Here is a 21,154-nt window from a genome sequence, read left to right as displayed (position 1 = left end):
CATATATGTGTGCAAGTAAAGATACAAACTATTACAACTCTACGAAACAACAAAACAATGGCTGCTCCCATAAAGACGTTAGCTTAGATGTTATAATAGCGTCAGCGAACTTCGGCGTCAAACATCCATCGTATTGCTTCCCTGTGTGTTTCATTTCTACTTATTAGGTCACACGTCAATCAATTCATTAATTATTCAGAAAATACTGTTTAAGTCGAAAACATCACTAATTCACAAAATTTAGGATATAAAAGCAAGTGTAACTCAATGTTCAAATATGCAAAAAGGAAAGTTTTTAAAAACTAAAAACGTGAGTTTGAAAATAACAAATCAATGAATAAAATAGAAGCCAGACAAATAAACGGTCATTTAAAATAAACTTCACGGAGTTCAATGAGATTTGAATAACCAAATACATTTCTATAATGACAAAAGATAAGTTTTTGAACGTTTTCATAGAGGCTCACTAGCTTTTCATTTGTTATTTAACAAATAAAAGCTCAATTTAGTAAGGCTTAAAATATATATATATATGTATATGCAAACATGTTTATTTTCCTGCCCGTTGACAGGTTGAATAAGTATTAATACTTTTTAAAACTCCAGAGCAATCAGCCGAATAAAAGAAACCCAGAATCCCTGAGACTTTATGTTTAGATAACATGCTTTGGTCTTTTTCACCTAAATCAATCTTACTAAAAGTTAAAAGCACAAAACCTGATTCACAGGGTGTCAGCAGCAACTCCTGACCACTCGACGAGTGGCAAAGGTCGATGGGCAAAGGATCGTGGCTACCGAATATTTTATAGACATCGGTAGACAAAGGTTCGTCGTTACCGAACATTTTATAGACATCGGTAGTAAAAGGTTCGTGGCTACCGAACATTTTATAGACATCGGTAGTCAAAGGTTCGTAGGTACCGAACATTTTATAGACATCGGTAGTAAAAGGTTCGTAGGTACCGAACATTTTATAGACATCGGTAGTAAAAGGTTCGTAGGTACCGAACATTTTGTAGACATCGGTAGACAAAGGTTCGTAGGTACCGAACATTTTATAGACATCGGTAGTAAAAGGTTCGTAGGTACCGAACATTTTATAAACATCGGTAGACAAAGGTTCGTAGGTACCGAACATTTTATAGACATCGGTAGTATAAGGTTCGTAGGTACCGAACATTTTATAAACATCGGGAGTAAAAGGTTCGTAGGTACCGAACATTTTATAAACATCGGTAGACAAAGGTTCGTAGGTACCGAACATTTTATAAACATCGGTGGGCAACGGTTTGTTTTAAAGCCACTCAAACTCATCTCAAACGTCTACTCTTTCTGCTTTTGCTGAGAGAGTAGACGTTCTTCTTCTTCTGATAAATCTTCCAGAGGACTGAAGCGGTTAGTCGGCCATGAGAGGTTGTTTTTAGGCTTGGCCTTGGCGGCGTTTGAACGAGGCAAAGAGTCGTACTTTCTCCTCGAGTGGCGTACAGACCATCCCTCGGCAGGGAGCGCCGGAGTAGCGGTGGGCGACGCCGGAACGGCGGCGAGCGACGCCGGAACGGCGGCGGGCGACGCTGCACCGCTATGCATCAAATGGTCAGGGACGTCGCCTCTTTGAACCGAGGGGCCGGGCGCTGGCATTTGTATCGAGATGTTGGGTTTTGAATCTTTGTTCTGGGAGAGGTTGCCAGATTTGGGCCGGATGGCGTCGGTTGCGGCGCCAGGTTTGGGATCGACGTCTCGGGGCAACGGTTCCGGGGTGAGGTTCGTGGGGTTCGAGACGTCTTGAGAGGGATACATCGGCTGGCCGAGCTGGCACTCAACAGGACTCTGCTTGGATCGGAATTCTTCACGTAGGCGTTGGATGGTCTCAACTTTGTCTCGAAGGCTAGACTTCAGCTCACCGATGCCATTTTGGATGGGGTCAGTCTGGCTTATCGGGTTTTGATCTTCTGCATGGCTGCTCGTTGAATTTCCGTCTGATGATTCCGTGGGAAGCGATTTATGTTCCCCTTCTGTGTGAGAACAAAAAAGTAATTATTGACATTTCACTTAGCCTACTACCGTTACTAGAACTTCTCTGCAAGAACAAAACATGTCTCCATCTTGTTCCCAACTCACCAGATTTGCATTTTTTCCATAACAGGAATGCAAATCCTGCACTTGGAACGAGGAATGCTATGAAAGAAGCAACAAAGATCTTTGAGATGCAGGACGTCATGCATTCCTCTGAAATGATAAAGAATACAGACATAAGTATATTACAAGTTTCAGAAATATTTAATACTAACTGAATAATGTCACGGCATGCTCATTTGACCAAAACAAGAATTAAACACTAAAAACAGTCACACTAAATGTCAAAGTCATTGTATTCTCAATAAAACCCTCGGAAAATAAAAAATTATACTAAAAGAAATACAACATCAAATCTAAAGATGTTATACAATTATTTTAGTTGTAGTGTCCTAGACGAGGTTTAAAAGCATGACAGTGACCTGAGCTTTGAGTGACGGGTGGAATCTTAAAGCTACGGCGTACCTGGGATGTAGATCTCCGCGAGCCTCGTCCGGTTCGTCTCAGACTGGTGAACTCTGCAGACGACCCTGGAGGACAAGACCGCTGTTTGTTTCATTGTCATACAGGTAGAGGTTTGTGCTGGAATCTCTCTCTCTCTCTTTCTCCCTCTCTACCTCCCTCGTTCCCTATAAACCATCTCTAAACTCATATTTCTCACTCTCTCGGCCATCCCATCCTTCTCCATGAAGGCTTTCCCTTCTGCTCTCAACTCGAAAAACCTTTTGACGAACTCACCTTCCTTGAATAGCAATCATTTCACTCACCACGTACCTAGGGTTGGGTTCCGAAAACCGGTGCCAATATGGCAACTCACATTTCGGTGCCTTGAACTTCTCTGGTGACTCCGCCCTGTCAGAAGGTTACGATAGCCTATCATTTAAATGTCTGCGTGAGCCCTGCCGAGCGCATCAGCGGTCTCGCTGGGCACAATGGGGTCTTGCATTCATAAAAGTAGGCCAACAAATACAAAAGTAGCCCGTATAACCATGTTTAAGCGAGCTACGAGCGAGACAGTCTGATATCCGTTTTTCGTCAGTGCTCCATGAGAACGGCTTTTCCAACGCTACTCGTAGTCAATTTATTTTGCATGGGATCTACTCGCACGAAAGCTTTGCAACGCTTTTGTTTTGAACGCAGCACGTTGCTGATTTGCAGTGTAAATATAAAACGCCATGGCAACGACTCGGCAAAAAGGTGCATGTGGGCCGCATAACACTAAACTTTGATGTGAAGGAGGGGGCCACAAAATATGACCCCGGGGGCCGCGAGTTTGAGACCCCTGCTTTAAACCATCTGCCAACTCATCTCTCTCTCTTTCTCCCCCTTTCTCCCTCTCTCATAATTCTGCTGCCGTGGTCTTTGTTAGTGAAAGTTGGATTGATCCAATAAGGTAAAAAAGGTAAACAAAGGTAAACAAAGATAAAGAGGTAAACAAAAGGTAAACAAAGATAAAGAGGTAAACAAAGGTAATGAGGTAAACAAAGGTAAAGAGGTAAACAAAGGCAAAGAGGTAAACAAAAGGTATAGGTTAACAAAAGGTAGAGGTAAACAAAAGGTAAAGAGGTAAACAAAAGGTAAAGAGGTAAACAAAGGTAAAGAGGAAAACAAAAGTAAAAAGGTAAACTAAAGTAAAGAGGTAAACAAAAGTAAAGAGGTAAACAAAGCGAACAACAACAGCAACAAAAGTCTAACTGGAACCAAACTTGTCCGTCTGCACCGTCGCTCTCCTCGTGACGGAGACACACCCGCTCACGGAATCCTCAAAATGTTTCGACTCTTCGGCGCCAGCGATGGCGTTTCCACGAGCGTCTTCAATGGTAACCACGGGCAACGGGAACCAGCAGCCGGCGTCACACTGCACGGTCCCCGCCATGCTGGGAACCACCGAGAGTTTGGGCTCCGAAACGGCACCTAAACAAAAAGAAAGGGGAAAACAAGAGTGACGCAAGGGGAACTTCTCCGTCACGGTTATTCAGCTGAAGCGTCACATCTGGGAGGGGAGCTGTGATCCCCGTGGTTGTTTATCGTGCGGAGCAACAGGGTCTGAGGGAGGAGCCTGGCGCCGGAAACAGTGCGCAACAATGCTTCAACAGGAGCGGCACGGTGGTTCATTTCTTGTAATCCTGGTGAAACCGGTTTGACGTGTCGGTGACAGAGACCTTGGACATAAAGGAATGACATCATGAAACCAGCATGGAGTACAGCTCTGACTCTTCCTTTGCTCCTCACTACCTTTCTACTACCTCTCACAGGTAGATATTACACTTTCTAACCCACTATATATATATATATATATATATATATTTACACATACATATATATATACACATATATATATATATAAATATTTACACATACATATATATGTATAAATAAATATATATATATATTTATATAGATACACATATATATATAGAGATACACACACATATATATATATATACACACACACATATATATATAAATATAGATACACACATATATATACACACACACATATATATAAATATATATATATATATACACATACATATATATACATATATAAATATGATTATATATATATATATACACACACATATATATATATATATATATATATATATATATATATATATATATGGGGCTGCACAGTGGTCTAGTGGCTAGCACTGTCGCCTCACAGCCAGAGGGCCGTGGCTTCAATTCCCGGTCACGGCGGTCCTTCTGTGTGGAGTTTGCATGTTCTCCCCGTGGCAGCGTGGGTTTCCTCCGGGTTCTCCGGCTTCCTCCCACAGTCCAAAGACATGCAGTCAGGTTAATTGATGTCTGAATGTCCCATAGGTGTGAATGTGAGAGTGAATGGTTGTTTGTCTCTATGTGTGCCCTGAGATGGACTGGCGGCCTGTCCAGGGTGTCCCCTGCCTTTGTCCTATGTCAGCTGGGATCGGCTCCAGCGCCCCGCGACCCTAATGAGGATGAAGCGGTATTGATAATGGATATAAATATATATAAATATATATGATATTAATGCTATGAACCCAAACATGAGGGCGTTAGATGTTCAGATGTTTGTGGGACGTCCTCAACAAGTATGAAGCAGAACTAGTGGCGAGTTCTTCCGTGGTGGATGAAGGATGATAACTGTTTCCACGGAGATAAGCCCCGCCCCTCGCGGAGTGACGCTTAAAAAAAAAAATCCATAAATAGTCACGCGAGTAAAACGCAGCGAATATTCACTTAAATGCGTTTTATTGTCACAAATATCGTTATGGATGCCGACCCTCCTCCGTAACGACTTAAAAAAAAAATGTGTGTGTGTTTTCGGACGTACCGACGAAGAGCTCTACGGTGGCGACGAGCCGCCGCGCCCCCTGGAGGAGCCTCTTGCATTCGTATGTTCCGGCGTCGGTCAGCCGCACGTCGGAGAGCCTCAGCGACGCGTTCCCGTCCTGCAGCTCCTCCATGAAGAGGCCGGTCCGGAAGCGGAAGACTGGATTCTTTTCCTCGAAGGTCTCGCAGCCGTCCCGGTACACGAAGCTGATGTTGGGCGTCAGGTTGCGTTTGGACCACTCAAACGACGGGACGTCTTCATGGCCGGTGACGTTGATCCGGCACGGGAGGATGACCGCCTCCCCGACCCACGCCCTGATGGCCACCGGTCCGTCCCCTGAGGCGTCTCCGAGAGATTAAAACATACATGTTTTATTGTCAACAAATCCTTCAGGAACAGGTTGTGTGTGTGTGTGTGTGTGTGTGTGTATGTGTGCGTGTATGTGTGTGTGTATGTGTGTGTGTATGTATGTATGTGTCCAAGGCCCAATGATACAAACTGTTGCCCAGAGGTCTCTCTTCATAAACATGAACACACACACACACACACAGTATTTTTTAGTCAGTCACGCACATACACAAGCACATAGTTTGTTTTAAGTCAGTCACACACACAAACACACAGTAGTTTTTTTTCTTCTCACACACACAGTAGTTTGTTTTTACTCACACACACAAACACACACACACACACTAGTTTGTTTTTACTCACTCAGTCACACGCACACACTATTTTGTTTTCACACACACACACACTAGTTTGTTTTTGTCTTTAATGAAGATATGACGTCATATGCATTTTTAAACATAAGACTGTACAAAAACTAGAGTTAGTAATCAACTCGGGAAGTTTCATGAGGATATATATAAAGTATTTAAATATCTATCATGTATTTAAATATCTATAATGTATTTATATGTGTAACCTAGTCACGTGTTGTTCACCCTCAAACGTGCGCATGCGCACCCTTTTTCTTTTCCCAATTGGTGGCAGAATAACTCACTTTGAAATTCAACGACACCTAACGCGCTCACTTTGTGAACAACAACAACAACAACAACAACAACAACAACAACGCACAATATAAACTTTAAATCATAAACACAAGACAAAGACGCGAACCTTTGACACAGCAGAGCAGAGCCGCCAGGAAGAGAAGTCCAGGCATCTCTCACACACACACCTCCAGAAAAGGGGGAATGACAAAAGAAAAGAGAATGGAGAGCGCGTGAGGTTAAAGGTCCGAGTTAGAAGTCCGAGTTAGAGGTTCGAGTTAGAGGTTCGAGTTAGAGGTCCGAGTCCGGCGGGCGTCCAGCAGCTCGCTAAGGCGTTGAGTGGAGGAGTCGCGGCTCGGGACCACACCCTCCACAGGTGATCCCGGAGGGGGCGGGGCTTGTATCAAAGTGAAAGTAAAATATTTTCCAGATGTATGAAACGTTGTCGATTTATTTACTCCTTTTAAAACACACACACACACACACATGGCCAATATCTTTTGATTATTTGAAGAAGAAGAAAAGATTTGAACCTGATAATTCAACTTTTTGGTCTTGATTTTTTTTTTTACGCGTGTTTGTTGGACCGGTAGGCGACATGAGTCAGAATCCTTTGCATCCTGCAAGAAGTGGAGAGGAAGACGACAAAAAAAACTGATAAGAACAACAAAAATCTTCTTTTATTGATATAACAACAACAACACGGCAGAACACTTCAGTTTGAACTGTACAAGTATTTGTTCTCATGACTTATTACATAAAGATGGATTTATTTACATCATTAACTTTGAATAGTTGCTTTTTACGTCATGACAATACAGGGCCGGAGTGGGGCCACTTTTCAGCCCGGGAATTTCAGGCTCAAGACCAGCCCACTATTTTCATGGTAGTGGAAATTGGATAAATGAAGCAACAGTTCAGCTCTTAATATCCTGTAGTTCTTTTATTCATACCATGGTCCAACAAATAATGTAAAGGTTAAATACAACAATAATAATCCACTTAAGATGAGAAGTTAACACAAAATATGCATAACATTAAAAAAGGCAGAAGGGCGTAGCAGGGGTGTCAGACTCAGATGAGGCAGTAGGCCAGATTTGTTGGAGTGAGACCTCATGGGGGCCGTCATGGTCATGGTCATTGTTATGGTCATGGTCATTGTCATTTTTCTGCATGATTATTAATATATAGTGGTGATTTACTCCTTTACTACACCCACTTCTGAGCAAACAATGCATATTGGTTCATCAAGTACTGTCATATACTGCTCTTTCTTAGAATATATAACTTTAATTCATATTGTTTCCTGTTATCCTCTCTACCTGTCCCTGTTGTCATGGCCTCCTCATTGCAAATGTCGGGCTCATCATTTTCAGCAGGAGACTGTCTTATCTGCTGCTCCGAAGCTACAAAGAAAAATTAAGTCATATTACTGCATACTTCAATATCAATATCAATAGTATACAGGGTTTTTCCTGGGTCAAAATGGGTCTTCGGTGCTCCCCAAAAAGAAAATTGCCGCGCTACGCGCGCACGCTTTGTATCTCTCTATCTATTCGCGCACCTCACAGTTGCGTATTGATCAGACAAGAAGACACGCTTATCAACTCGATTACTATTGATCAAAACAGAACAAGGGTTCGGCTGTAGCCGACTTGAAACATACTATTGAGAACTAGAGATGCACCGATCAGGTTTTTGGGTGCCGATCACCGATCACTGAAATCAGTATCTGCCGATGCGATAATACCGATCACCGATCACGGTGTCGATTGAAGCATTCTATTTATTGTGTAGCATTATTGCCTAGGACTATGAGGAAATACATATATAAAGCACTTCAAACATGAAAGAAATTACCGATTTCTTAAACATTTAGGACTTTTACTTTGAAAAATGTCCTAATTGATACATTAAAATTGATTGATTGCCAGTGCCTGAGATCCCCAGGTCCTGAAGAGAAGAGATCAGGATCTGGTGGTTCACGGTGTCAAATGCTGCAGAAAGGTCGAGAAGGATAAGGACAGAGGAGAGAGAGGCTGCTCTAGCAGAGTGAAGGATAAGGACAGAGGAGAGAGAGGCTGCTCTAGCAGTGTGAAGCTGCTCAGAGACAGCCAGGAGGGCAGTCTCTGTCGAGTGGCCGGCCTTGAATCCAGACTGGTGAGGGTCAAGAAGGTTGTTACTGTGGAGATAGGAGGACACTTGGCTCAAGATAGCTCGCTCCAGAGTTTTGGAGAGAAAAGGAAGAAGAGAGACCGGTCTGTAGTTGCTGACTTCAGATGGGTCGAGTGTGTGTTTCTTCAGGAGAGGGTTGACTCTCGCCTCCTTCAGAGAGTTGGGGGAACAGCCAGTTGAGAGGGAGCTGTTAATAAGATGGGTGAGGAAGGTCAGAAGGTCAGGAGCAATAGCCTGGAGAATGGGAGACGGGACGGGGTCAAGGGCGCAGGTGGTCGGTCGGGCGGAGGTCACCAAGCTAAGAACTTCATTCAGACACACACTTCATTTTCATTTACACACACTGTCTATATTTAATATTTTTATATTTAATTTAATTTGTCATTAGTATTGTATTGTGTATGCATATATGTTGTATAGATACATATATATTTTATTTTATATTTTACTTCGTATACTTCTTGTATACATCTTTATCTTTCATCCCTGTTTTTTATATTTTATTCTTGTGTGTTTATTGGTGCTGCTACTGTTACGCCAATTTCCCCTTGGGGATTAATAAAGTACATATCTATCTATCTTAATTATCTTTGACTTTATTAGTAAAGAAACTAAGTAAAAGATTAACATTTAGAATCTTTTCATGGTTTACGGATATTTTGGACGGTGGCAAAAACAAAATAGTCTGAAGCCTCAAACAACAAAAGGAATATGAACACACACACACAGAACCGTGAGGACCTTGACTAGGAGGTATCACGTGGGGACACCACTTTCCAAATTGAATAACGGCATACTTTTGATCTCTCTCACACACACACGTTAATCCGCCACTTAAAATAGTTCCTGACAAATGAAGCATTTTCTCCCGTTTGAGAAACATTCGCTAAAAGGTACAGAGACCGGTTGAGTCAGAGAAGATGCTACGCTTGAGATACTTATTGTCCACCGGTGTCACACACGGCGTTTAACTTGCAGGCGTGGTGTGACGCTGGGATACAAGTGTGAGTCACTGATCGGCTACCCGGGCAGCTCCCTGCTACGATACGCTCACCCAACATGGAAAATACTTACTAACTGTGCCTTTTGGTGACTCAAAGCAGAATGCAGCGCCAGAGAGAGAACAAAGAAAAAGTGAGGAGGAGGAGGAGGAGGGGGGAAACAGCTGACTGCACCAGTCTGAGCTGCAGAGGAATCAACAGGTTTGAAGGAGGCACCAATCAGGTGCTCAGCTCCTGCTGCCGGGATCGGGACTGAAAAGGCCAAAGCAGCCATTTTAAAAGGTCAGTCCACCACGTGCTCAGCCGAAACACCAGCAGTAGTGCTAGCAGCGCTGTGGAACAAGTCCTATTATTACTGGTTTATTACTGTTGTCATCGGGAGAATCAAAAATAATTTTAAAAAACGGCAAAACACCGTAAACCAACCTCCAGAATCTGATGGAGAAAGTGTAGTACCTGTAATCTCATCTCATAGTCACGGAATACTTTATTACCTCCTTATAAGCCCAGTAAATAAATAAGTCAGGTATGATTATAAAGAAAACAAAAAAGGTTGATAATTAAAAACAAGTGGACCGTCTTTGTCAAATCCCCAGACATGTTCAAAGTGCTTTCATCTTAGAGAACAATTATTAAGTAAGTGCTCACTCATGTAGCGCCGGCTTCACTCGAGCAAGTATAGACCCCCTCAGGCGAAAAGTATATATACTTTAATGCATTTAAAAAATGTCCATAGTACATTTCAAATATACTATCAAATGAATGTACTTTCTGCAAATATATAAAAAGCACTCGTCACACTTTCACCTATTTTAAAAATTCAACTTTTAAAACACTTTAAAATAATTGTACTTTAGTATACTGTCAAGAAAGATATAAGAAAAATATACTATTTTATTTTATTTTTAAAAGACGTTATTGAAGCTGGCCAGTGTCTGCCTTCTTGAATATCCAAAAATCTAATCCAACCTTCTTCCCGGGTTTATTCTAATAAAAACACAAATAATTGATTGTATTAATAATAATAAAAATAACAGCGGGGTCACAAAACACAACGTGAGCACCTGTGTCACAAAAGAAGTGAGTCACAGAACAGGAAGTGACACGGGTAGCCAGACAGACGCTGTGGACACCTATCCTGTCTGTTCCCATCATTAAGCAAACCATATGAATCCACTTCCTGTGCCCCCCCCCCCCCCTTTCAGATTCATCAATAATCACACGCGACAGTCGTACCCATTCAGCAGTGGCCCAGGTTTGAGACCCCCACACCAACATAAACATGGCCGCTCTGTCAAGCCTGCTGGACTGCTGTGTGTGTGTGTGTGTGTTTGTTTGTGACATCACCAGGCATTAAAAGAGTCACTTCCCCCCCGAACGATAAGCCACTCAACGTCTCCATTTTCTAAAGGAAAAACCGTAAATGGGGGGTCCAGAAACCCGGTTGGTGCGTTGGCCGGTGCGCTTTCACGCAGGCTTCTCAGAGGACGGCACACAGGAGACTCTGTTTGGAGACAGCGCCGTGCGGTTTTTGGCTTGGCCTCTTTCTGAGAAGACACAGTTCCAAGAAACTTCAAGGCCAAATGAGTGTTTGAGCCTTTGCTTTAAAATCAATAACAGCTCCAAAAAAAAAAAGAATTACGACCACATCGGTTATCAAGACACAAGAAACATTTCCAGTTGAAACCTCCTGGTGTTTACTGATAAAGAGACTTGAATGCCCAAATTCAACACAGTTTATTTCGCAAAATGCATCGTGTTGATTTCATTTTCAATATATTTAATCTAGCCCCAAATCACAAATTAGCCCCAGAGTTTTTTTTCTCCAAACTTGTACACATACATTTTAACATGGACCATAGGTACCCGTTGGAGTCTTGACCACTTGGAGCGCTATGGAGCGATGTTTTGATCAGTGAGCTAGCAAACGTGTTTCCAAAATCGTACAAAATATGGCTCAACAAATGTTTTATGAGGGACAAAATGCATGCAACAAAATGAACCCCAGTGGTGCACAAACAAATATAAATAGAGTTTACACCATAAATTAGATATGAATGTATTGAATTACCACAGAGTCCATGAATGCTTGGGGCCCTTTGGGTCCATAGTTCATTACGTGTGAACTATGAAATTAATCAGTCCAACAGGTTGAATAAAATACATTAGAATGCATCGTGGCATAAATGTTGGAAAGTTGGCTGCTTCAGGAATCTGGATCTCATAGTCTCCGATATTCTTACGACATTTTAAAGCTGAGTGAAGGATTGCAGGCCTTTGAAAAGTGGTATACAGGAGGAAATGCAGAAAGACCTTTATTAAGAACGTCACACAAGTTCAAAGTACACAGACATAAAAGTCATTAATTAATACATGTTGAGATGCCTGTACCTTCGTGTACATGTTTACAGTACTCCGTTAACAGGTTAAGCTGCGCATGCGCGACGACCAACATTGGCGACCCGCTGATTCTTGCCGTTTTGCCAAAAGCCATTTCCGGCTGTTGCCCTTCAAAACAAAAGCTCAACAATGAGCATGATTTCAGAGTGGCTGTATGAAGCCTGATTTAAAAAGATTTGTAGTGGAAGGCTCATTGCAGCCCCTAATACTAATAAAACTTGACACGCATATCTGCACTAATGTTGTTTTGCACAAGTTGCACGTTATCGTTTTGAAAATGTATGCAGTGTAAAAATGACAAATATTTGACTGTTTTTTTTTGTTTTTCACAGGATGCACTTTGTTATTATCGTGAAGAGATTTTCAGTGCAAAACGGGTTAATTGCAGCCCCAATAAGCTATTTGTTGCCAAATATTAGTTAGTTTTTTTTGCACTGATGGAACTGTATTTCTATACTTTTAATTAGTGCTGTGAAAAATAACGCGTTAACTCAAGTTAATCCAATTACAGGTTTAACTAGTTATTTTTTTTAACGCATTTAACGCATGCGCAGAATGAGCTTCCAATCCGTCTGTTGTTGGTCGTCGGGACGAAAAAAAAGTCACTTGCAAAATAAGCTTCCAATACACCACTTCAATCTGAACTCTGTCCGCTCTCATGCAGACGGTCTGTTCATCGGTAATGATCCTTCCGCAGGTTCACCTCCGGAAACCTTGTTACGACTTTTACTTCCTGTAGATCAGGGTCTCAACACGTCGATCGCGACCTGCCAGTCGAACGCGGCGTAGTGTCGGTAGATCAATGACATTAAAGAGATTGGCCCGCCCCCTGACATGTTCTCTAGAGCACGTCTTTGTTCTTTTATTAAACTAAACGTATGTTGTTGATCGTATCTCCACAGCAGCATGTCATTTCTGTCTCTTCGCGTTGCGTTAACACTTATCGATCTCCGCCACAGAGCTCCGTGCGCGCGCATCGGGACCAAGCAAAAAAAAAGTCACCTGTCCGGGCCGGTGAGGTTTCAGCTTTGCAGCGGTGTCCCCGCCGTCCCTTTCATCACGGCCCAGTTCATGAAGAAAACCCACACAGTCAGTTTGCCTCAGCAGCTGCTAGAGGAAGACTAGAGGCCTTTAGATTGTGTCATGGTGGAGTTAATGGTTGACAAACAAGAGAAAAATTTTCTGTTTAACCCTCCTGTTACCTTTACATTTACTAACATATTTTACCCTCGGGGTCAATTTGACCCCAGCAATTAAAACCTCCAGAAAATTATTAGAATTAATATTGCTTCCCAAGTTTAAGTGTGAGGTACTTTATGTTTGTTTGTTGACTACCTAAATAGCCCTTTAAATGAATAAAAAAGTTGATATTTCTTATATGTTTGACAGTGAAAAACAGCCTGGGGTCAAATTGACCCCAAAGAACACCGACATTAAACATTGAATGGGGTCAAATTGACCCGAAAGGTAACAGGAGGGTTAAACATTCTGTTTAGGATGAAGATGTATTAATGTTCCATATGGAAGAAAACTGCTAAATAACTGCTGAGTTGCAGCACCATTGTATAGAAGAATGTATAAATGTATATATCTGTCTTTTGTCATCAATCTCTATGTTCTCACAAAATATACCGAGAATATCGGTAATATGTGATTAATCATGATTAATCCACAAAAACCTGTGATTAACCTGATTAAAAATTTTAATCGTTTCACAGCCCTAAAATATATATATATATATATATATATGCAAACATGTTTATTTTCCTGCCCGTTGACAGGTTGAATAAGTATTAATACTTTTTAAAACTCCAGAGCAATCAGCCGAATAAAAGAAACCCAGAATCCCTGAGACTTTATGTTTAGATAACATGCTTTGGTCTTTTTCACCTAAATCAATCTTACTAAAAGTTAAAAGCACAAAACCTGATTCACAGGGTGTGAGCAGCAACTCCTGACCGCTCGACGAGTGGCAAAGGTCGATGGGCAAAGGATCGCGGCGACCGAACATTTTGTAGACATCGGTAGACAAAGGTTCGTCGTTACCGAACATTTTATAGACATCGGTAGACAAAGGTTCGTGGGTACCGAACATTTTATAGACATCGGTAGTAAAAGGCTTTTCGGTACCGAACATTTTATAGACATCGGTAGTAAAAGGTTTGTGGGAACCGAACATTTTATAGATATCTTCAGTATAAGGTTCGTGGCTACCGAAAACATTTTGGACACCGGTAGTAAAAGGTTCGTAGGTACCGAACATTTAATAGACAACGGTTTGTTTTAAAGCTACTCAAACTCATCTCAAACGTCTACTCTTTCTGCAGTTGCTGAAAGAGTAGACGTTCTTTTTCTTCTGTTAAATCTACCAGAGGATTGAAGCGGTTAGTAGGCCAGGGTGAAAGTTTGTTTTTAGGCTTGGCCTTGGCGGCGTTTGAACGAGACAAAGAGTCGGACTTGCTCCTCAAGAGTCTTACAGACCATCCCTCGGCAGGGAGCGCCGGAACAGCGGCGGGCGACGCTGCACTGCGATGCATCAAATGGTCAGGGTCGTCGCCCCTTTGAACCGGGGGGCCGGGCGCTGGCATTTGTATCGAGATGTTGGGTTTTGAATCTTTGTTCTGGGAGAGGTTGCCAGATTTGGGCCGGATGGCGTCGGTTGCGGCGCCAGGTTTGGGATCGACGTCTCGGGGCAACGGTTCCGGGGTGAGGTTCGTGGGGTTCGAGACGTCTTGAGAGGGATACATCAGCTGGCCGAGCTGGCACTCAACAGGACTCTGCTTGGATCGGAGTTCTTCAAGTAGGCGTTGGATGGTCTCATCTTTGTCAGCGACTTCTATCCTAAGCTCACCGATGACATTTTGGACGGGGTCAGTCTGGCTTATCGGGTTTTGACCTTCTGCATGGCTGCTCGTCGAATTTCTGTCTGATGATTCCGTGGGAAGCGATTTACGTTCCCCTTCTGTGTGAGAACAAAAAAATAATTTCACTTACTACCGTTACTAGAACTTCTCTGCAAGAACAAAACATGTCTCCATCTTGTTCCCGACTCACCAGCTTTGTATTTTTTCCATAACAGGTATGCACATCCTGGACCTGGAACGAGGAATGCTATGAAAGAAGCAAGGAGGATCATTGGGATGCAGGACGTCGTGCATTCCTCTGAAATGATAATAAAGAATACAGAGACATAAGTATATTACAAGTTTCAGAAATATTTAATACTAACTGAATAATGCCAAGGCATGCTCATTTTACCAAAACAAGAATTAAACACTCACAACAGTCACACTAAATGTCAAAGTCATTGGATTCTCAATAAAACCCTCGGAAAATAAAAAATTATAATAAAAGAAATACAACATCAAATCTAAAGATGTTCGACAATTATTTTAGTTGTAGTGTCCTAGACGAGGTTTAAAAGCAAGACAGTGACCTGAGCTTTGAGTGACGGGTGGAGTCTTAAAGCTACGGCGTACCTGGGATGTAGATCTCCGCGAGCCTCGTCCGGTTCGTCTCAGACTGGTGAACTCTGCAGACGACCCTGGAGGACAAGACCGCTGTTTGTTTCATTGTCATACAGGTAGAGGTTTGTGCTGGAATCTCTCCCTCTCTCCCTTTCTCTCTATCTCCCTCCCTCGTTCTCTCTAAACCATCTGTCAACTCATATTTTGCTTTGTTCGTGCCTTAGAGGGGGCGGGGCTTATCTCATCACGGAAGAACTCACCACTAGTTCCGCTTTATAATTGTTGAGGACATCCCACAAAGGTCTGAACATCCAACGCTCTCATGTTTAGGTTCATAACAATAATATAAATATATATATATATATATATAAGGTGCGTGAGAAGACTGTGTGGGCCGTATAACACGAAACTTTGATGTCAAGGAGGGGGCCACAAAATATCGTAATATAGCCGCGAGTTTGAGACCCCTGCTATAAACCATCTGCCAACTCATCTCCCCCTCTCTCCCTCCATCTCTCTCTCTTTCTCCCTCCCTCCCTCTCTCATAATTCTGCTGCCGTGGTCTTTGTTCGTGAAAGTTGGATTGGTGCTGTTACAATAAGGTAAACAAAAGTAAACAAAGATAAACAAAGATAAAGAGGTAAACAAAAGGTAAACAAAGATTTAAAAAAAGGTAAAGAGGTAAACAAAACTAAAGCGGTAAACAAAAGGTAAACAAAGTGAACAACAACAACAACAAGAGTCTAACTGGAACCGAACTTGTCCGTCTGCACCGTCGCTCTCCTCGTGACGGAGACACACCCGCTCACGGAATCCTCAACATTTTTCGACTCTTGGGCGCCAGCGACGGCGTTTCCACGAGCGTCTTCAATGGTAACCACGGGCAACGGGGACCAGCAGCCGGCGTCACACTGCACGGTCACCGCCACGCCGGGAACCACCGAGAGTTTGGGCTCCGAAACGGCACCTAAACAACAAGAAAAGGGGAAAACAAGAGTGACGGAAGGGGAACTTCTCCGTCACGGTTATTCAGCTGAAGCGTCACATCTGGGAGGGGAGCTGTGATCCCCGTGGTTGTTTATCGTGCGGGGCAACAGGGTCTGAGGGAGGAGCCTGGCGCCGGAAACATTGCGCAACAATGCTTCAACAGGAGCGACACGGTGGTTCATTTCTTGCAATCCTGGTGAAACCGGTTTGACGTGTCGGTGACAGAGACCTTGGACATAAAGGAATGACGTCATGAAACCAGCATGGAGTACAGCTCTGACTCTTCCTTTGCTCCTCACTACCTTTCTACTACCTCTCACAGGTAGATATTACACGTTCTAACCCACTAGATATAGATATAGAAATGTGACATAAATAATATATCGCCACTCATCATCACGGAGAGAAGCCCCGCCTCATTTTCGGGGCTCCGGTCCAACGTGTGTGTACGGCAGCGAGCAAACATTTCACGGGCGTTTCGGCAAGGACGGCTTCTCATTGGCGGATGAAACGTGAATCTTGGGGCGCAAACATGTGCGCCCTGGCCAATGACATTGTTTCTTATTTCACGTGACTGGACTATTCGGCCAATCAGAGACCGGTATCGTTTCCTCAGCCCAGAGAGCTCCACGGAGCTACGGGAGCAGGTAGCTAACGGAGCTGGTTAGCTGGAGGCTCAGTGAGTAATGCACTGTTTAGTTTCCCCTGTCTGTTGTTCCAAAGTCCTGGGACTGAAACTCTCTGGACTACAACGGGGTGAGGGATCTAAAGAGCTGCAGACAAGTGTAAAGCACGAATCTTGCCGCAGTTATCGAGCTAACAGCATGAAGCTAACTAGCTAACAGCCTGAAGCTAACCCTGTTTGCAGAGCAGCAGAAGGAGACCGAACTGGCATCGAAACACAACGAAGGAGTTCTGAAAAACAGACACATTCCCTCCAGAATAATGGAAACAGGTTGGTTACAGACATGATTGACTTTAACCAGAGAGTTATGGATAAGTTTGACCACTTTAAAGAGAGGAGCTACTTGTCTTTACAGTAGTGGGTCTGCTCTGTCACCCAATGTAACATGTGATCTCTTTCTGACTCTATTCTGCTCTGAACCTCTTTCATGTGAGGGTGAAACTCTTTTATTCTGTAAACCTCTGAAACCCAGCCCAATGTTCCTTAAAGCTGCTCTGAACCTCTCATGCCCAAAGTTACAGTGTGTTGATAGTTGTTATTGGACCGTGTTGAGCACGGTGTGTTCTTGAAATAAAGCTTTGTTTTTTACAATATTCTACTCAAAACCTCTTTTCTTCTCATTGCTGAGTGATATTTAATCCGCGTTGCCCAACTGCGCCCCCCCCCCCCAAAAAAAATTTCACCAGCCGCCACTGCCCGCGACCCTAATGAGGACGAAGCGGTATTGATAATGGATGGATGGATGAATAATGTCACGGCATGCTCATTTGACCAAAACAAGAATTAAACACTCACAACAGTCACACTAAATGTCAAAGTCATTGGATTCTCAATAAAACCCTCGGAAAATAAAAAATTATAATAAAAGAAATACAACATCAAATCTAAAGATGTTATACAATTATTTTAGTTGTAGTGTCCTAGACGAGGTTTAAAAGCAAGACAGTGACCTGAGCTTTGAGTGACGGGTGGAGTCTTAAAGCTACGGCGTACCTGGGATGTAGATCTCCGCGAGCTTCGTCCGGTTCGTCTCAGACTGGTGAACTCTGCAGACGACCCTGGAGGACAAGACCGCTGTTTGTTTCATTGTCATACAGGTAGAGGTTTGTGCTGGAATCTCTCTCTCTCTCTTTCTCCCTCTCTACCTCCCTCGTTCCCTCTAAACCATCTGTGAACTCATATTTTGCAAAACTAAAGCAATAAACAAAAGGTAAAGAGGTAAACAAAGTGAACAACAACAACAACAAGAGTCTAACTGGAACCGAACTTGTCCGTCTGCACCGTCGCTCTCCTCGTGACGGAGACACACCCGCTCACGGAATCCGTAACATTTTTCGACTCTTCGGCGCCAGCGACGGCGTTTCCACGAGCGTCTTCAATGGTAACCACGGGCAACGGGAACCAGCAGCCGGCGTCACACTGCACGGTCACCGCCACGCCGGGAACCACCGAGAGTTTGGGCTCCGAAACGGCACCTAAACAACAAGAAAAGGGGAGGGGGGGGGGGCAAATGACTTTTTTTCGTCCCGATGTGCGCGCACACGCCGGCAGCTCTGTAGAGACAGAATGACACGCTGCTGTAGAGACGACCAACAACAGACGGATTGGAAGCTCATTCTGCGCATGCGTTAAATGCGTTTAAAAAAAACAACTAATTAATCCTGTAATTTAATTAACTGAGTTAACGCGTTATTTTTCACAGCACTAATATATATATATATATATACATACACAGACACATATATATATACACACATATACATATATATAAATATGATTATATATATACACACACACACACATATATATATATATATATATATATATATATATGGGGCTGCACGGTGGTGAAGTGGCTAGCACTGTCGCCTCTCAGCAAGAGGGCCGTGGCTTCAATTTCCGGTCGGGGCGGTCCTTCTGTGTGGAGTTTACATGTTCTCCCCGTGGCAGCGTGGGTTCCCTCCGGGTTCTCCGGCTTCCTCCCAAAGACATGCAGTCAGGTTAATTGATGTCTGAATGTCCCATAGGTGTGAATGTGAGAGTGAATGGTTGTCTGTCTCTATGTGAGCCCTGAGATGGACTGGCGGCCTGTCCAGGGTGTCCCCCGCCTTCGCCCTATGTCAGCTGGGATCGGCTCCAGCGCCCCGCGACCCTAATGAGGATGAAGCGGTATTGATAATGGATATAAATATATATAAATATATATGATATTAATGCTATGAACCCAAACATGAGGGCGTTAGATGTTCAGATGTTTGTGGGACGTCCTCAACAAGTATGAAGCAGAACTAGTGGCGAGTTCTTCCGTGGTGGATGAAGGATGATAACTGTTTCCATGGAGATAAGCCCCGCTGAAAAAAGCCATTAATAGTCACGCGAGTAAAACGCAGCGAATATTCACTTAAATGCGTCTTATTGTCACAAAAGAACATGCTGGTCTATCGTTATGGATGCCGACCCTCCTCCGTAACGACTTAAAAAAAAAAATGTGTGTGTGTTTTCGGACGTACCGACGAAGAGCTCTACGGTGGCGACGAGCCACCGCGCCCCCTGGAGGAGCCTCTTGCATTCGTATGTTCCGGCGTCAGTCAGCCGCACGTCGGAGAGCCTCAGCGACGCGTTCCCGTCCTGCAGCTCCTCCATGAAGAGGCCGGTCCGGAAGCGGAAGACCGGATTCTTTTCCTCGAAGGTCTCGCAGCCGTCCCGGTACAGGAAGCAGACGTTGGGCGTCAGGTTGCGTTTGGACCACTCCAACGACGGGACGTCTTCGCGGCCGGTGACGCTGATCCGGCACGGGAGGATGACCGCCTCCCCGACCCACGCCCACGCCCTGATGGCCACCGGTCCGTCCCCTGAGGCGTCTCCGAGAGATTAAAACATACATGTTTTATTGTCAACAAATCCTTCAGGAACAGGTTGTGTGTGTGTGTATGTGTGTGTGTATGTGTGTGTATGTGTCCAAGGCCCAATGATACAAACTGTTGCCCAGAGGTCTCTCTTCATAAACATGAACACACACACACACACAGTATTTTTTAGTCAGTCACGCACATAGTTTGTTTTAAGTCATTCACACACACACAGAAACACACAGTAGTTTGTTTTTACTCACACACACAAACACACACACTAGTTTGTTTTTACTCACTCAGTCACACACACACACTATTTTGTTTTCACACACACACACACTAGTTTGTTTTTGTCTTTAATGAAGATATGACATCATATGCATTTTTAAACATAAGACTGTACAAAAACTAGAGTTAGTAATCAACTCGGGAAGTTTCATGAGGATATATATAAAGTATTTAAATATATATCATGTATTTAAATATCTATAATGTATTTATATGTGTAACCTAGTTACGTGTTGTTCACCCTCAAACGTGCGCATGCGCACCCTTTTTCTTTTCCCAATTGGTGGCAGAATAACTCACTTTGAAATTCAACGACACCTAACGCGCTCACTTTGTGAACAACAACAACAACAACAACAACGCACAATATAAACTTTAAATCATAAACACAAGACAAAGACGCGAACCTTTGACACAGCAGAGCAGAGCCGCCAGGAAGAGAAGTCCAGGCATCTCTCACACACACACCTCCAGAAAAGGGGGAATGACAAAAGAAAAGAGAATGGAGAGCGCGTGAGGTTAAAGGTCCGAGTTAGAAGTCCGAGTTAGAGGTTCGAGTTAGAGGTCCGAGTCCGGCGGGCGTCCAGCAGCTCGCTAAGGCGTTGAGTGGAGGAGTCGCGGCTCGGGATTACAGGCGATCCCGGAGGGGGCGGGGCTTGTATCAAAGTGAAAGTAAAATATTTTCCAGATGTATGAAACGTTGTCGATTTATTTACTCCTTTTAAAACACACACACACACGCACACATGGCCAATATCTTTTGATTATTTGAAGAAGAAAAAAAGATTTGAACCTGAAAATTCAACTTTTTGGTCTTGATTTTTTTTTTAACGCGTTTTTGTTGGGCCGGTAGTCGACATGAGTCAGAACCCTTTGCATCCTGCAAGAAGTGGAGAGGAAGACGACAAAAAAAAC

At 43.3% G+C, this 21,154-nt stretch overlaps 1 protein-coding gene across 1 annotated transcript; it reads right to left on the bottom strand.

Annotated features, from left to right (window-relative positions):
• Positions 1-231: 231 nt before the first annotated feature.
• Positions 232-20,834, bottom strand: LOC130212125 (uncharacterized). Its single transcript, XM_056443267.1, has 14 exons — positions 20,647-20,834; positions 19,610-19,960; positions 18,367-18,574; positions 18,093-18,157; positions 16,187-16,394; positions 15,440-15,504; positions 15,015-15,122; positions 14,277-14,922; positions 13,851-13,864; positions 5,390-5,725; positions 3,780-3,987; positions 2,539-2,603; positions 2,119-2,226; positions 232-2,012 (listed from the first exon to the last, which is right to left on the bottom strand). Exons 1-14 carry the CDS (start codon positions 20,690-20,692, stop codon positions 1,324-1,326), a joined length of 3,117 nt encoding a protein of 1,038 aa, XP_056299242.1. The 5' UTR covers positions 20,693-20,834; the 3' UTR covers positions 232-1,323.
• Positions 20,835-21,154: the final 320 nt, after the last annotated feature.

This window comes from Pseudoliparis swirei, chromosome 21 (assembly GCF_029220125.1).
Source record: "Pseudoliparis swirei isolate HS2019 ecotype Mariana Trench chromosome 21, NWPU_hadal_v1, whole genome shotgun sequence".
Classification (NCBI taxonomy): Eukaryota; Metazoa; Chordata; class Actinopteri; order Perciformes; family Liparidae; genus Pseudoliparis; species Pseudoliparis swirei.
The sequence above is the reverse complement of the archived record's forward strand: the minus strand, read 5'-3'. Positions and strand labels throughout refer to the sequence as shown.

Bases quoted from the DNA above. Each gene is read 5' to 3' on its own strand.
- LOC130212125 (XM_056443267.1), bottom strand. From the start codon at position 20,692: ATGCCTGGACTTCTCTTCCTGGCGGCTCTGCTCTGCTGTGTCAAAG. The intron at 15,505-16,186 runs GTTCGGTTCCAG...CTTGTCCTCCAG, and splicing joins GCGACGGTGCAGACGGACAA to GGTCGTCTGCAGAGTTCACC. The intron at 14,923-15,014 runs GTGAGTCGGGAA...GTTCTCACACAG, and splicing joins ATGGAAAAAATACAAAGCTG to AAGGGGAACGTAAATCGCTT.